Source organism: Sceloporus undulatus, chromosome 1 (assembly GCF_019175285.1).
Source record: "Sceloporus undulatus isolate JIND9_A2432 ecotype Alabama chromosome 1, SceUnd_v1.1, whole genome shotgun sequence".
NCBI classification, from domain to species: Eukaryota; Metazoa; Chordata; class Lepidosauria; order Squamata; family Phrynosomatidae; genus Sceloporus; species Sceloporus undulatus.
Window position 1 is genome coordinate 203,517,339 of NC_056522.1, and position 17,106 is coordinate 203,534,444.

The 17,106-nt window shown below is 37.6% G+C and overlaps 1 protein-coding gene across 1 annotated transcript in view; it reads left to right on the forward strand.

The window, feature by feature from the left end:
* Positions 1 to 17,106, forward strand: part of TTN (titin) — a 333,475-nt gene that overhangs the window by 100,812 nt on the left and 215,557 nt on the right. Inside the window, 10 exon segments of the mRNA XM_042444851.1 lie at positions 687 to 965; positions 2,139 to 2,702; positions 12,589 to 12,870; positions 13,584 to 13,862; positions 13,961 to 14,242; positions 15,164 to 15,442; positions 15,557 to 15,844; positions 16,016 to 16,294; positions 16,384 to 16,662; positions 16,760 to 17,038. Coding sequence (XP_042300785.1) covers positions 687 to 965; positions 2,139 to 2,702; positions 12,589 to 12,870; positions 13,584 to 13,862; positions 13,961 to 14,242; positions 15,164 to 15,442; positions 15,557 to 15,844; positions 16,016 to 16,294; positions 16,384 to 16,662; positions 16,760 to 17,038 — 3,090 coding nt within the window.

Below are 17,106 nucleotides of genomic sequence, written 5' to 3' on the forward strand. Positions count from 1 at the left end.
TCCTCTCAAGATTTTGAAATGATCTCCACTTTTCACTCTTCAACAGTGTAATGAAGTTAATTTTCATTATTTCTTTCATCAATGATGATTGTTAAACATCATTTGTAATTACATTTTTAAAAGTTTGCACGTCTTAGCACTTTCATCCCCATATCACAGAGCAACTTGGTTCACTCTACTTTTTCATTGTTATGATAAGAGTGCAATCCTAAGAACACTTATTAGAAAGTAAGGCCCACTGAGTGCAGTGGAACTTGCTTTCCAATAAATATGCAGAGATTGCATGGCACGTCTTAAATCATTGCACCATATCAGTGGAATGGCACACAGTCTGTTTTTCTGTCTTTCACTGCAACCTGGTATAATTTTATATATCATGTTGTTTGCATGCCTTTGGTATTAAATGGCATATCAGAATATCTCCAGAGTTCCACTGTGGCACTGTGATGTAGTAGGCTGGGGACTGCTTATAGGTTGCTTTCATTTTTGACAACCATTTTTCTTTACAGCCACTTTCCTTGGATTGTTCATGAAGTCACCCATCTCATTTCTGTCGGTCACTTTATTAACAGTGATTTGGAATGTACACTTATGTGCACTGCTTTTGGTATTGTTATTAATACCCACATGGGATATCAACTGTTAGTAATTCATACCCATATGATTCTTTTGCTTTTTAATTTTAGTTGGCCCAATACTGAGGAGAAGACTGGAAACTCAGGAAGTAGCTGTGAACCACCTTGCCAAGTTCACTTGTGAGATTGAGATGGCACCAAATGTACGGTTTCAGTGGTATAGAGCTGGGCGGGAAATTTACGATGGTGATAAGTACACCATTTATACAGCTAATTATACATCCTCACTTCAAATCCCGAGACCTCAAGTAGCAGATTGTGGTGAATACAGTTGCAAAGCTTCAAATCAGTTTGGCAGTGTAAGCAGCACAGCAAATTTAACAGTAACTGGTAAGTACAGTACATGGTCCTTGTATTTTTATTAAGTATCCTAACATGTTTGCCTTCTTTATTGCGTCAGTTTCGTATTATAAAATACTTTTAGGAATTTTGACATACAATCCATGGACTTCCATTTCTGCTTTAGTTCATAATGGGAACAGAAGAAAATGCCAGGGATTTTTCCCCCTAGGTCTAACATATATATCTGGCAGTGGCGGCGGGGGGGGGGGGGGATAACATATCTGCTGGAGGATGTCTCAGAGAACTATGGATAGGATCTGGCCAAATTAACTGTTACACAATTTGCTATTATAAATTAAGATATTTTTTTTCTTGACTCTCTTTTTAGTTCAAAAGCATCTGTGCATATGATGAGACTAATCTACTCACTTATTGTGTGAACCATTGACAACCCCCCCCCTCCATTATTAGAAATGCTACTGAAGGGCAGAGGAAATGTCAGTAGGACAACACAAGGTTGGGGTATGGGCAAGATAAAACAGATTTGCTCAAAAACATTTTAAATGCCTTTTCTTTCCATCATATTCTTTTACATACATTCTTGTGTCCTTTCTCTTGAAGAAATTATAATTTTAAATCATTCCTCTGGCCATGAATTTGCTTGGAGGTGGTTGATTTGATTTATTGCTTAGATATTGCCAGGCCCATATTGTTGGTTGAGAAAGCCATCTTGAATGAAAGATCTAAAGGGAACTCTTGAAGTAAATATAAAATACATTATACCTTCTAGGTATTTCTCTTTTTTAAATGATTTATCTTAATATTTTAGAACAATATGATTGTGTGGGTTTTGCTGATATTTTGTTGTTGTAAAATTGCATTCATCTCTTCACTGAGTCTGTGTTGCTAGTTAATTCATGAAATTCTCATGGAATCATCACATGACAACCCAATCTTGCAACCAAATCACTCTTTTTCTATGAAATTCTGGCTTTTAAATCTCCCTCTTTTAAAGTGTTTGCATTATGTCAGGTGACATTAATGTTAATAGTTATAATTAATATATTGACTATTGAGAATCTTTATTTCACAGTATTTTTAGTCAGTTTAATAGGGAGCTTGAGAGACAGCTTCTTTTTCCTTTCTTTGGTGCTGATTGAAAAGTAACTGTCATTTTGAACAAGCCAATGTCAACTTTACTCCCCCCCCTTTTTTTTGCAGAAGCATTTCCTCCAACCTTTCTAACCAGACCTGAATCTATAACTACTTTTGTGGGTAAGAATGCCAGGTTCCTCTGTTCAGTGTCAGGCACTCCTGTGATAGACACAGTGTGGCAGAAGGATGGTACTGCCATTTCTTCCACAGAACACCACAAGATTACCACTTCTGATAATAAGCACAGTTTAGAAATTGTGCATCTTACTGTAAATGACAGAGGAATATATACTTGCAAAGCCTCAAACAAGTTTGGAGCTGACATCTGCCAAGCAGAACTAGCCATTATTGATAAGCCCCATTTCATTAAGGAACTGCAGTCTGTGCAGTCTGCCATCAATAAAAAGATCCACCTTGAATGCCAACTGGACGAAGACCGGAAAGTAACAGTGTCCTGGAGTAAGGATGGGAACAGAATACCTCCAGGCAAAGATTACAAGATATACTTTGAAGACAAAATAGCATCGCTTGAGATCCCTCTGGCCAAACTTAAAGATTCAGGAACATACACATGCACAGCAGCAAATGAGGCAGGAAGTAGCTCCTCTTCTGCAACCATAACAATCAGAGGTAAGAAAATGGTTGGTCTACTTAACCTAGTGCTATTTGCACTGTCTTATTTATAGCAATTACTAATTCCAAAGAAGAAGTGGGCAGTAAAATTTTAAGAGGGAAATAAGTTTAATTTCAGAATTTCTCCAAGTTTAGTGCGCCGTTTCTGTGTCAAGAAATGCCAATATTTTTTTGCAGTTGTCTCCATGTCTTTACTAAAGCTTATTGTCTGACTTACATGTCCATATTCTTTTTTGATGTTGACTAGAACCTGTTGTTTATTTATTTGTTTGTTTATTTACCTCCTAGGCACTACTTTAGCAAAATCCAGGTTACAGTTTTTAAAAGTAGAGTTCAGAGTAATCGCAGGAGCTGGAGTTTAGTCCAAGACTAATGGCTGCATATTTCTAAATAGTTTGTCTTCAGTTCCTTCTTCTAAGGTACTATTTCAAGATTCTTTCTTTCTGAACTCTTCTAGAACCACCCTCCTTCCTGAAGAAAGTGGATCCCTCTTACTTGCTGACTCCAGGAGAGTCAGCACATCTTCAGTGCAAAGTCAAAGGGTCTCCTGAGATCCAGGTGACATGGTTCAAAAATAACAAAGAAATTAGAGAGAGTGATACACACAGGATGTCTTTTGCCAATAATGTGGCTGTGTTAGATGTTTCCAATGTGAAAGTTGAAGACAGTGGAAGTTACTCTTGTGAAGCGGTTAATGATGCTGGCAGCGACAGCTGTAGCACTGAGATAATTGTCAAAGGTTTGTTCTTAAACCCACCAATAATTTCTTTTAGAGCTGCTATGTTCTGCTACATGAATCTTAACAGTCACTCATTCTTCATTAATGCTTTGGTAATTTTATAGAGCCTCCTACTTTCACCAAAACTCTTGATCCAGCTGAAATAGTGAGAGGAACAAATGCCACTCTTCAATGTGAGGTTTCTGGTACCGGGCCTTTTGAAATCAGTTGGTTTAAAGACAAGAAGCAAATTCGCAGTAGTAAAAAATACAGGTTGACTTCCCAAAAGTCACTTATCTCTCTGGAGATTTCTTCATTTAATAGTGCAGATGTTGGTGAATATGAATGTTCCATAGCGAATGAAGTTGGAAAATGCATTTGCAGTGCAACATACATACTGAAAGGTTAGTGGGCAAATGAACCCATACATCTCTTAACATAGTGCAAAAGCAGAAAAGCATTCTTTCTTGGAAACAGATTTTTTTCCTTGTTCAGTGGGTCATTACGGGCATTCATTTTTGTTTGGGTGTTTTGTAGTCTATAATCATCTGGCATTGTTTTCCTGGAATAAAGGCAAAGAATGGATTTCATTCACGTTAAGAGAGTCTTACATGCTTGAGACTTTGACGTGGTTGAGATTATTACTGGAATTTGTGATGTTAATGCCAGCAGCGTCATTATTCTTATTTGCATCACAAATACCTCTCTTCTTATTTCAGTTCCCCATGATCAGTATTCAAATGTACACCTAGGTACAGATGTAAATCTTTACCTGTTTTGTTCATTTACTCAAGAACAAAGGATTTCAAAAGGGTTTTTTTCCAATCCACAATGATTTGTTTATTTTATATTATGGAGCTTCTTTGGATAAAATCTGTTTGTGCAAAAATGTTGTTTTTATACAGAAGCACTGTTTTCTGCATAAGTTTTCATTTTTAGCAAAATTTTGTGAATTTTTTATTAAGAAGCCCTAAAATGTGAAAATTATGATGGCAGTTAGCCATTTTTCCCACAGGGTGTTTCAATGTTTTGAGACACCCTTTCTCATAAAGGATGAGAAAAAAATCTGAATATTGTTTTATATTCTTTACTTCTAAATCAGGCAAGAGCTCCATCCTTTATCTGGATTAATTTTCCAGTTTACATGACAAGCAGTATGTCCTATAAATACAGACTGAACAGTAATCTTTTTTAAAAGCTCCCATAAGATAAGGAATTGATACTGAATCTGGAAGAAGAGTTTATTTTCTTTAAAATCTTTGAACTGAGGTGTCTAGCATAAAATGAAGTAATAATGATAGATAAGGTTTTTGTTTTGTTTTGTTTCAAAACAGAACCTCCGTCTTTTATTAAGAAAATTGAAGATGTTACTACACTTGCTGGAGACATGGTTACTTTGCAGGCAGTTGTGAAGGGCTCAGCTCCTATTTCTGTTTCTTGGATGAAGGGGAAAGACATTATTAAAGAAGATAACAAAGTCAAAGTAACCTTTGAAAGTGGCATTGCAACTTTACAAATCTCAGATGTCCAAATTAGTTCTGGTGGTAAATATACATGTCTGGCTGAGAATGACGCAGGAAGCCAAACATGTTTTGGAGAATTAGCAGTTAAAGGTCAGTGTAGGAATCACACAGTTCTTAAAATATCAGCAAGCTGTTTGCATTTGCTTTGTAATGACCACTATTTAATTTTATTATAGAGCCCGCTACAATTGTTGAGAGAGCAGAGTTCATTGAGGTGACTGCTGGAGACCCGGCTACTTTGGAATATACTGTTGCAGGCACCCCAGAGTTAAAAACAAAATGGTTCAAAGATGGAAAACCCTTGGTGTCTAACAAAAAGTACAGAATCAGTTTTAAGAACAATGTTGCTCAGTTAAAATTCTATACTGCCGAATTACATGATAGTGGCGAAATCACCTTTGAGGTTGCGAATGATGTTGGGCGCAGCGCATGCACCACCACATTTACTGTGTTAGGTTGGTAATCTTCTTTTGGTTGAATGCCACTCCAATTTGAAGCCTAGAACCATTAAAACAAAATAACCCAAATATTCTTTTTCTGATGCACTGGTTTTCTTTCTTTGCTCTACATTGGAACAGATCGGACCATTCCTCCATTCTTTACTAAACCCCTACGGAACGTTGACAGTGCAGTTGGTAGCTCCTGCCATCTTGATTGCAGAGTGTCAGGCTCTCATCCAATCAAAGTGTCTTGGTTCAAACATGACAAAGAGATCACTTCCAGCGCCAAATATACCTTGCGATATGAGGAAGGGTCAGCATCTTTGGAAATCAAACAACTGGGCACCAGTGATGTAGGGGTGTACTCCTGTAGAGCCACAAACTCTGCAGGGAGTAAAGAAAGCAGTAGCACTTTGACAGTAAAAGGTTTGATATCTTATTTGCATTCTCTTCTTAATGCGTCTTTTTAACATGTTTTTCCCACTGTGTACATTTACAATGCTTACTCTTTTCAACTGTTTCTTTCATACATTGTTTAGAGCCACCTAGCTTTGTAACAGAGCCTGAGTCTCAAGAAATAGTACCTGGATCAACAGTGCGCCTGAAGAGTACCTTTAAAGGAACAGCACCTCTTTCTGTACAGTGGTTTAAGGGTGATGCTAAGCTAACAACAGGTGGAGCCTGCTACATCATGACAGAAGCTTTGTCAAGTTACTTGGAACTTTATGCAGTAAAGCCAACAGATTCAGGCGTTTATTCTTGCAAAGTCAGCAATGTGGCTGGTTCGGTTGCATGCAGCGCAAATTTATTTGTGAAAGGTCTGCATTTTCTTCCTCTTATTACAAAACTTTGAGATTGTGTAATCTCAGACAATCTGAGATTGCCTCTTAATTTTCTGAAATTTCTTTCTACAACTCTTCTAAATAATATCTCTTAATTCCACAGAACCGGCTACTTTTGTGGAAAGGCTTGAGCCATCACAGTTGATTAAGAAAGGAGAATATGCCCAGTTAGAATGTAAAGTGGTGGGCACACCTGAAATTAAAATCTCTTGGTTTAAGGATGACAGGGAAATCAAAGAAAGTGACAAGTATAAGATGTCTTTGGTGGGGTCCACAGCAATACTCAGGCTGTTAGATGTCACAATTGAAGACAGCGGTGAATACATGTGTGAAGCAAAAAATGATGCTGGGAAAGATACTTGCCACAGTATCGTAACAGTAAAAGGTGTGTGAATGTATTCCCTAGACCACTTTTCCTGGAAACTGTTATGTCTTTAAAAAGTTCCAGAAATAATATTTACTCCTACTCTTTTTCCTGTCTTGTGCTGTAGAATCACCTTATTTTGTCAAGGAGTTTGAACCAAGGGAAGTGTTAAAAGATTCAGATGTTATACTGGAATGTGAGGTACTAGGTACTCCTCCATTTGAAGTATATTGGTTAAAGGACAACAAACCTGTGAGAAGCAGTAAAAAACACAGAATAAGCATCGAGGATTCCTTGATTAGTCTCCAGGTTTTCAAATTTGACTCTTCAGACATGGGAGAATACCAGTGCAGGGTCACAAATGACATAGGAAGCTGTGTCTGTAGTTCTGAGGTGGTTCTGAAAGGTTAGTATAACTTAGAAAATCTCACTTATCTTTTATTTCAATATTGAATTGACACCAGTCCTAACAAGAGATCTATTCTTTCTATAGAGCCCCCACAATTTGTGAAGAGGATTGAGAATATTAGCTCTCTTAGGGGAGGTACCATTGTGTTTCAAGCAACAATTAAAGGCTCTATGCCAATAATGATTTCTTGGCTGAGAGATAATGATGACATTAATGAAGATGATAATACAAAAATGACTTTTGTGAACAATGTGGCTACTCTCATGATTAGAGCCATTGAAGTGAAGCATGATGGGAAATACTTTTGTCAGGCTAAAAATGATGCTGGAATCCAAAGATGCTCTGCTTTGCTAACAGTAAAAGGTTTGTCTAGCCTCCTACTATCTTGTTATATAACAAGATTATCTTTAATCAAGTTAATATTATGGTTCAGGTCATGTAACTCATGCTTATTCCTGTATTTATCACAGAGCCAGCCACAATCACTGACAAAGCTGTTTCAATTGATGTGACGGAGGGTGACCCAGCCACCTTACAGTGTAGATTTTCAGGAACGAAAGATATCACTGCCAAGTGGTTCAGAGATGGAAAAGAGTTGACTTTGGGACACAAGTATAAAATCAGTATTACCGATACAGTCTCAGTGTTAAAGGTTGTGTCTGCAGAAAAGAAAGATAGTGGCGAATACACATTTGAGGTTTCCAATGATGTTGGAAGCAGCAGTTGCAAAGCTAGCATAAATGTCTTAGGTTTGTATTGCATGTCTCTCTTGGGTGGGTGCGTGGTCCTACCTGCAATTATAATTCTTATTCTTCTGATAGCAAAGACAAGCATACTGGCAACTTGATCTAATCTTTCTTTTCTGGTCTGTCTTGGGTAGATCTGATTATACCACCTAAATTCACCAAAAAACTGAAGAAAATGGACAGCATTAAGGGCTCTTTTGTTCACCTTGAATGTATAGTTTCGGGTTCACATCCTATAAGCATCCAGTGGTACAAGGATGGCCGAGAGATAACTGCTAGTGACAAACACAAATATTCTTTCCATGATAATACGGCATTCTTGGAAATCAACCAGCTCGAAGGTGCAGACAGTGGATCTTATACCTGTGAAGCAACAAATAAAGCAGGAAGAAACCAATGCAGCGCATATTTAACTGTCAAAGGTTTGGCCATGTTGTGTTTTTACCCCTCCTAGATGACTCATTTGACATTTTCTTTTATTCTGATTTCCCCCCCTCTTTATGCCTGTATAAATTATTTCCCTCCTTCCCCCATCTTTCTTCTCACTCTTTGTAGAACCCCCATGCTTTGTTGAAAAACCACAATCACAAGACGTTGTACCTGCTGCAAGAGTTCAGTTCAAAGCCCTTGTGAGCGGCACTCCTCCGATACAAATAAAGTGGTTCAAAGATAGCAAAGAACTACTTTCAGGAGCATCTCGTTCAGTTTACAAGGATGATACTTCAACTCTCTTAGAACTCTTTTCAGCCAAGACATCTGATTCAGGGAACTATATCTGCCAAATAAGCAATGATGTTGGGTCTACAACCTGCAAAGCAACTCTTTTTGTAAAAGGTCGGCAGCTTCCCACCCAGTGTTGTTAATTGCCTTTTGTTTAACCCATTCCTATGCATGTCACCTTCCAAGAAGGGCTGTGTAACTGTTTTGGACGGATCCAAAACTCTCAACCAAATTGAGATTATCTTGATCAATTTGGATTAGATCTGGGAAAGATGAGCCTGATTCAGATTATCTTGATACATATTCAGAATGGACTGGCCTAGTCCAAAGCCATTTGGACCATGCTTGATCCATGCTAGACCGTTCTGGATCGATGCTAGAAGAATCCAAAAGGATAAAAGGTTTTTGTTGTTTTTTAAGCTAGATGATATATCTTCCAATAGCATTGTATCCAGAAAATAGTAGGGTGACAGGGAGATGGAAGAGGGGAGATGGACATTACTCATGGACACCTCTAACTATAACCTTCCAGTCACAGTGGATTTAGTGTAGGAAAGAGACACAGCGTGAAGTCACTGAACTTAAACATTCAATTTTCAAACTCAAGTCCATGCTCTTTTGCTTGATTTAGCTAGTAGCGGCAAAGCTTCTCCTGGCTTACCTACCTAGCATTGCCAATTGTTCTTGTTGCATAACTGCCCATTCCTGCACATGTTGCCTCTTGGTAGGGTATTTTAATACTTTGACCATTACATGTATTCTATAGCTATGCTTTTCAACTCTAAAATTTGGGCACTTGCAGAGGTTCCAGTACAATACGTCCTTGACTGGGGGGATATGATTCAGTGCAAAGCCACACATATAGAGCAGAATGAACTCTTTTATTTTATTTTTGTTTATTTATTTTGTATAAAAAAATATCAAGGCAGCATACAAATAAGTTCAATAAAAACAAAACAATTTAAAACAATAAAATACTTTAAATAGACTAAAATATATTAAATTCAATCAATAAATTAAAACAGATTTAAACACGTTAAAAGAGTAGGATTCGGCACTCAACTGACTGGGCACTTTTATATACAAATATATTTAATTTTTTAAAAATCATCTTTGCTAGTTCAAAAGGCCCAGCAAATTGTCTGCAGTGTGACTGTGGCTGTCTAGTCTGAAAGGACTTCCATGTTTCCAAATTTAAGACAATTGTGTGAAAAATCAGAAAGGTTGCAGCCCTTTTGCTTTCCCAGTGTAAGACAGTGAGATTGAAAGACTGGGATTTCTAAATCTCAGTTTGGGTGCAGAATTTGAATGAGGTTGGGTTGAGCCATATCAGCCTGAACTAACTTGAGACCCAATCCAGTCAGGCTCCAAACAAATTCATGGGTCCCTTGCACAGCCCTACTTGCAAGTAACTTTCACTGATTACTTAGATTGCCTCCAAGTAAGTGTGTACATAGTACTGAAGCTTTCCTTATAGTTTTTAAAAATGCCAATTCCTTTTTTTAAAAACATAAATACATGTGTGTGGTTTCTCTCACTCCCTATTCTACTTTTAGAACCCCCCAGATTTATTCAGAAGCCTAGTCCTGCTGTAGTTCTGAGGAAAGGACAAGCTACCACTTTTGAATGCCAGGTAGCTGGTACACCTGAAATCCACGTTACTTGGTACCTGGATGGGAATGAAGTGTTGGACCATGCCAAATATGGAGTCTCGTTTGTAGACAATGTTGCCACATTTAAAATCTCCAATGCCAAAATTGAGGATAGTGGGACTTATATCTGTGAAGCTCACAATGACGCAGGTAGTGAAAGCTGCAGCATTGAACTGAAAGTGAAAGGTTAGTTATAATTATTCCTTTTTCTAGTCACTCAGCCAGGTAGCTGCATTTCCCCTCTTTTGTCCTTTAAGACTGCTTTGCTTTCTTCTAATTTAGAACCTCCCACATTTGTAAGAGAGCTGAAACCTGTGGAAGTAGTGAAAAGTTATGATGCTGCGTTGGAATGCGAAGTTACAGGGACTCCTCCATTTGAAGTAACCTGGCTAAAGAATAACAGTGAGATTCGAAGTAGCAAAAAGTATACCATGACTTCAAGGCAATCTGTATTTACCCTTCAAGTAATGAACTGTGATTTTCAAGATGCTGGTGAATACCAGTGCATTGTATCAAATGAAGGAGGCAGTTGTTCCTGTAGCACAAGGGTCAGTTTGAAAGGTTAGTTCAGCCACTGCTGTAAGGGAGTGGAGAATCTGCAAAATATTATTTTTCTTTTCTCTATTATCAAAACTTTTAAACCGTACCATGACTTCACTCTGGCCTTTTTTTTTTAAAACAACAACAATACAGAACCCCCATCCTTCGTCAAGAAGATTGAAAACATCCATGCAGTTTTGAAAAGTTCGGCTGTCTTTCAGTGTACAGTGGCTGGTTCTCAGCCCTTAACTGTGTCTTGGATAAAAGATGAAAGAATCATCGAGAATGATGAGAACTTCCACATTTCCTTTGAGAATAATGTGGCAAGACTGAAGCTCAAGCATGTTGAACTTAGTCACAGTGGGAGATATACCTGTCAGGCAAAGAATGAGTCAGGAGTTGAAAAGTGTTTTGCTTTACTTTTAGTACAAGGTTTGTGAGTTTTCATTTCTATCTTTAAGACTACAAATCATCTGGTTATGGTGCAGGGAAAAACTTCAGTACATATGTCTTTTAATTCTTACTACAGAACCTGGTCAGATCATAGAAAAGGCCAAATCAGTTAAAGTGACTGAAAAAGACCCCGTGACACTTGAATGTACTGTGGCTGGAACACCAGAGCTTCAAGTCAAATGGTTCAAAGATGGCAAACAACTCATGCCCAGTAGATATTACACCATGAGTTTTGATAATAACGTGGCCCGTTTCAGGATTGAATCCGTTATGAAGGAGGACAGTGGTGCTTACACTTTTAAGGTGGAGAATGAGTTTGGAAGCAGCACATGTGAGGCTGTTTTGACAGTATTAGGTTTGTATTTCAGTTCACCAACACTGGAATTCTATTTTTTTCTAGATATGTTAATTATCTGTGTAGTTCCATGAAGGCAATTGAAATTAAGGAATCTGATACTACTTGTCTTTTTCCTCCCTTCTGGACAGATCAATCAATCCCACCTTCATTTATCAAAAAATTACCCAAAATGGATAAAATTCTGGGATCATCTATTCATATGGAGTGTAAAGTTTCGGGCTCACTTCCAATTACTGCAAAATGGTATAAAGATGGGAAAGAGATACCTGACAGTGCAAAATACAGGAGCCTATGTCATGAGAACACGGTATCACTAGAAGTCAATAACTTAGAATTGACAGATTCTGCCAATTACACTTGCAGCGTGACTAACGTTGCAGGAAGTGACTCGTGTAGCACCATCTTAACTGTGAAAGGTTTGCATTCCTGTCTTCTTCTTGTACTCTTTATATAATATACATCTTATTAACTCCAACATAATGAGTGTTATTTTAATATCTTGGAAAAGCAACTATTGGAATGTAACTTTAATTTTCTTACTATCTTTTCAATATGTTTACTTCTCTTTAAGTATGCATTATGCCCTCGCAGACAATATTTCTTCCTCTAACACTTAGTTATTTTGTTTCTTAAAATCTTTAGAACCGCCAAGCTTCCTGGTAAAACCAGAAAGCCAACAAGCTGTACCTGATTCAACAGTGGAATTTAAGGCTGTTTTAAAAGGAACACCACCTTTTAAAATAAAGTGGTTTAAAGAAGATTTAGAACTTGTGCCTGGACCTAATTGTTTATTTGGGATTGAAGGGTCAACAGGTTTCTTAAATCTTTATTCAGTGGATCTATCAAAAAGTGGTCACTATACTTGCCATGTTTCCAATGATGTTGGCAGCGATTCTTGCACAACAACCCTGAGCATAACAGGTGTGCTAATTTGTTCTGTGTTGCTCTTTTCTTATTTGTCTTCTGCTTTCTTTTTGCAAATGTATCTTGATTTTGTGTGTTGCTAAATTTAGACAATCTTGACACAGTTTAATTATCTTCTCTTATTCTTTATGAATTCAGATATGCTCCATTTTCTTTCTGTTTATTGTGCTTTCGTGATTTCTTTTATTTTGTAGAACCTCCAAAGTTTGTTAAAAAACTAGAAGCATCCAAAGTTGTGAAACAGGGTGACACCACCCGGCTCGAATGTAAAATCAGTGGATCTCCAGAAATCAAAGTGGTATGGTACAGAAATGACTCTGAACTTCATCCTAGTGAAAAATTCCAGATGTCATTCACAGACTCTGTGGCAGTGATTGAAATGAGACATCTTGGTGCTGAAGACAGTGGAGATTACATATGTGAAGCACATAATCCTGCTGGCAGGGCAAGCTGCAGTACAAAACTTCTAGTAAAAGGTTAGAAAACACTCTTCTCCAGGCCTCCTTATCTTTTTAGCCAGTAAATAACTATCTTAAAATGATAGTGATTAGCTCAATCCAATTTTTATATTTAAGCTAATTGGGTTGCATCAGACACAGTCTTCTGTGTACACAGCCCAAATATCTGTTCAAACCATTTGGAGTAGATGAGAGACATAGCTGTGTGCATAGGAGAGCATAATAAGTCTTGTAGTTTGAGTGGTGAATGGATCTTATTGGTCTATGTTAGAAACTAGTTATCATTCAACAAGGCCCACAATTAAAGAATAATAAGCATTTCCTAGCTTCTCTCTTTTGCTCTATCTGCTGAGAAGGCAGAAAGGGATTTTCTGGTAACAGTGTTGGTTTTGATGTTGGTAAAGAAAATGTGACCATCAAAGCTTTTTACCTGTCAGACAAAGGCTTGGTATTTAATCCCAAGGACTGTATTTTATTGGACAGGAAGATTTTTTAAAACGTTAATAAAAAAAATTTGCTCCATTACTGGCCCATTTTTGCTAATTATCAAAAGACATTGGTCAGATTTACTTCTGAAATGTGCAATTTGAAAAGAAAACCACCTCAGCTAAATGCATACCTTAGTACAGGTAAAGATGCCATTTGTCACATTGTATTTTCATTCATCTAGCAACATGCATTTTATATAGGTATATTTTTGAAGTGGCACCTGCTTCCTCTTTTCTTCCTAGAACCGCCTGTATTTAGCAGGAAGCCATCTCCAGTAGATACCCTAAAAGGCACTGAAGTTAGTCTTGAGTGTGAAATCTCTGGGACACCACCATTTGATGTTACGTGGTATAAGGATAAGAGGCAAATTCGCAGCAGTAAAAAATACAAGGTCACATCCAAAAACTATCATGCCAGTGTTCACATTCTTAATATTGAAGCTTCTGACATTGGTGAATACCAGTGCAAAGCCCAGAATGATGTTGGAACTGACACTTGTATTTGCACTGTAAAATTAAAAGGTAAGCATTGTTTTGAAAATACGATATAAAAACTTCTTAAGTCTTGCAGAATGCATCTTATTGGAAATCTTGACATACATTGCTTGTTTCCTCTTCAGAACCACCAAAATTTGTCACTAAAATAAACAATCTTACTGTTGTGGTGGGTGAACCAGTAGAGTTACAAGCAACAGTGGAAGGCTCTCGGCCTATTTCAGTTCTGTGGCTCAAGGATAAGGAAGACGTCATTCGAGAAAGTGAAAACAGAACAATAACCTTTGTGGAAAACACGGCTACTCTTCAGCTTGCAAAAGCAGAACCAGCAAGTGCTGGGAAATATATTTGTCAAATCAGTAATGATGCTGGAACCCGGGAGTGTATAGCCACCTTAACAGTTCTAGGTTGGTAATGGGAGGGGGAGTGCCTTTTAAAATGAGATTTAAAAAAAAAAAGGCTGAGAAGACTAGGTAACAGAAATGTGAGAATACTAGAAATCTGAGATTAATTACATTGTACAGTGTTACCATCAGTTCACATGTCCCTTTACAGAGTGCCTTTAGTTTTAGCAAAAGGGAACCAACAGAAGAAGGGAAGAAAAATTGTGGTGGAGTATATAGAAAATACATAGAGAGCCTGTATGGCATGATGGTTTGAGCATTAGACTAGGACTTTGGAGAACAGGGTTCGAATCTCAGCTTGGCCCACTCTCTCAGCCTCAGAGGATGGCAATAGCAAACCCCTTCTAAAGAAACTTGCCAAGAAATCTGCATGATAGGGTTGCCTTAGGGTTACCATAAGTTGGAAATGCCTTGAAGGCACTTAACAACAACAACAACATGGAGAAACAAATTGGCAGATATTTCAGTTACACAAGCTTAGAATTAATTATTGGGAACATAGGACTAGGAGGTCGAACCAAAGTCTTAACAGAAACTGAAAGCTAAAGAACTTTGAAACAATACGTTAATCTTGTCATTATTCCAAGACAAAAATTTGGATTCTGTGTCTTGATAAGAATTCAGCTGATAAATGCAATTCTTATAGAGCATCATATCTCAGCATACACACTTTTAATGTTCTGATTAGTGCAGAATATGATCATTATAGTTCTACAGATCACACGCACTTCCTGATATTTATGGTGATATGCTGAGATATGATGTGTGTGCTCTTTGTCTATACTGCAGCAGTTAATAGTTTTGTATGGTCTTCACTGCAGTGATGAAAAATGCATGTTACCTGTTTAGCGTGCTAGTTTCTGTAACGGCTTAGGTCTGGGAGAAATTCATTTACAGATGTATATTGTTTGTATCTCTCTCCAGAGCCAGCTGTCATTGTAGAAAAAGCTGAGCCGATGAAAGTCACAGTAGGAGATACCTGTACCTTAGAGTGCAAAGTGGGTGGAACACCAGAACTTTCAATAGGCTGGTTTAAGGATGGAAAAGAACTGACTAGTAGCCAGAAATACAAAATTACCTTCTACAACAAAATGTCCTCACTTAAAATTCTTGATTCAAAAAGAGAGGACAGTGGCTTATATACCTTTGAGGTGCAGAACAATGTTGGCAAAAGCAGCTGCACAGCTTCAGTCGATGTTCTAGGTTAGTTCTGTTGCTTATTTTCATAATATTTCTATTTAGAAATGGTTTCTCTCTACCCCTTTGTTATCTTTTCTTGGGATTTTTATCATCTTCTGTTTACTTCCTCTTTAACAGATCGGATTATTCCACCTTCTTTTACAAGAAAACTTAAAGAAACGCATGGCGTACTGGCTTCATCTGTGGTTCTTGAGTGCAAAGTAGCTGGCTCGCCACCAATTACAGTTGCTTGGTTTCAAAATGGTCATAAACTCACAAGTGGGGAAAAACATCAAATTACTTTTACAGACAATGTTTGTGGCTTACAAATCAATTCGTTGAGTTCTTCTGATACAGGATCTTACATGTGCAAAGCAACTAATGTAGCAGGCTCTGATGAGACCAAGGCAGTTCTGACTGTACAAGGTCAGTATTTGATGACTGACTAGCTCTTGGCAGAAGTCTTTTTATAATTTTATATTAATCTTTAATCCTTGCAAATATTCTGTTCTTTTGGTGATATAATTTGAGAGAATGTACATTTTCATTCCTCTTTAATTATCAACTGACCTTTTCTTATTTTTAATACCTGTTTAGAACCACCCTCTTTTGTGAAGAAACCAGAATCTGTGGATATTTTACCAGGCAGAAGTGTTACATTTTCAGCTACTGTTAGAGGAACACCACCATTTAAGGTGAAATGGTTTAGAGGGGTCAATGAACTGATACCAGGTGATAAATGTAACATCTATTTGGAAGATTTGATTACAAAGCTGGAACTCTTTGATGTAGAGCCATTCCAGAGTGGCGAATATACTTGTGTTGTGACTAATGAAGCTGGCAAAGTGTCTTGTACAACTCAACTTTCTGTAAAAGGTTGGTACCTATTGCAGTTTGTCATAATGAAATTTATAAATGTTTGAGCAACATTGATGCTCAGTATTTGACTTCTTATTGCTCACTAGAACCAGCAGTTTTTGTGAAGAAACTAAGCGATCACTGTGTGGAACCAGGCAAATCTATCATTTTAGAAAGCAAGTACACTGGTAGCCTTCCAATTTCAGTCACATGGAAGAAGAATGGTGTACCTTTAAGTCCATCTGAAAAATGCAGCATCACCACAACTGAGAAGTCATGCATTCTTGAAATTCTTAATAGTACCAAGGATGATCAAGGAGAATACATATGTGTGGTGGAAAATGAGGCTGGAGAAGATATTTGTGAAGCACTGGTAACCGCTTTAGGTCTGTCTGGTGAAGTTTTCTTGCTCTTTATAAATTACATTTTATATTTCCAAAGTGTGTTTCTCTTAAGGCTTACATTGACTCTTTGTATTCTCAGAACCCCCTTCTTTCGTCATACCCTTGGGACCTCTTGAGGTATCAGTTGGAGACTATACAACTTTGCAATGCCAAATTTCTGGAACACCAGAAATCACAATATCTTGGTACAAAGGAGATACTAAATTAAGATCAACTCCTGAATACAAGATGTACTTTAAAGACAATGTTGCCACTCTGATATTTAACAAAGTGGATGTCAGTGACAGTGGGGAATATATTTGCAAAGCAGAAAACAGTGTTGGAACTGCCTCATCAAAGGCTGTCTTGTCAGTTCAAGGTGATCACTTTACTCTGAGTTGGCCAAAATTAATATTTACAGAACTGTCACTCTTTAAAAATTGATTA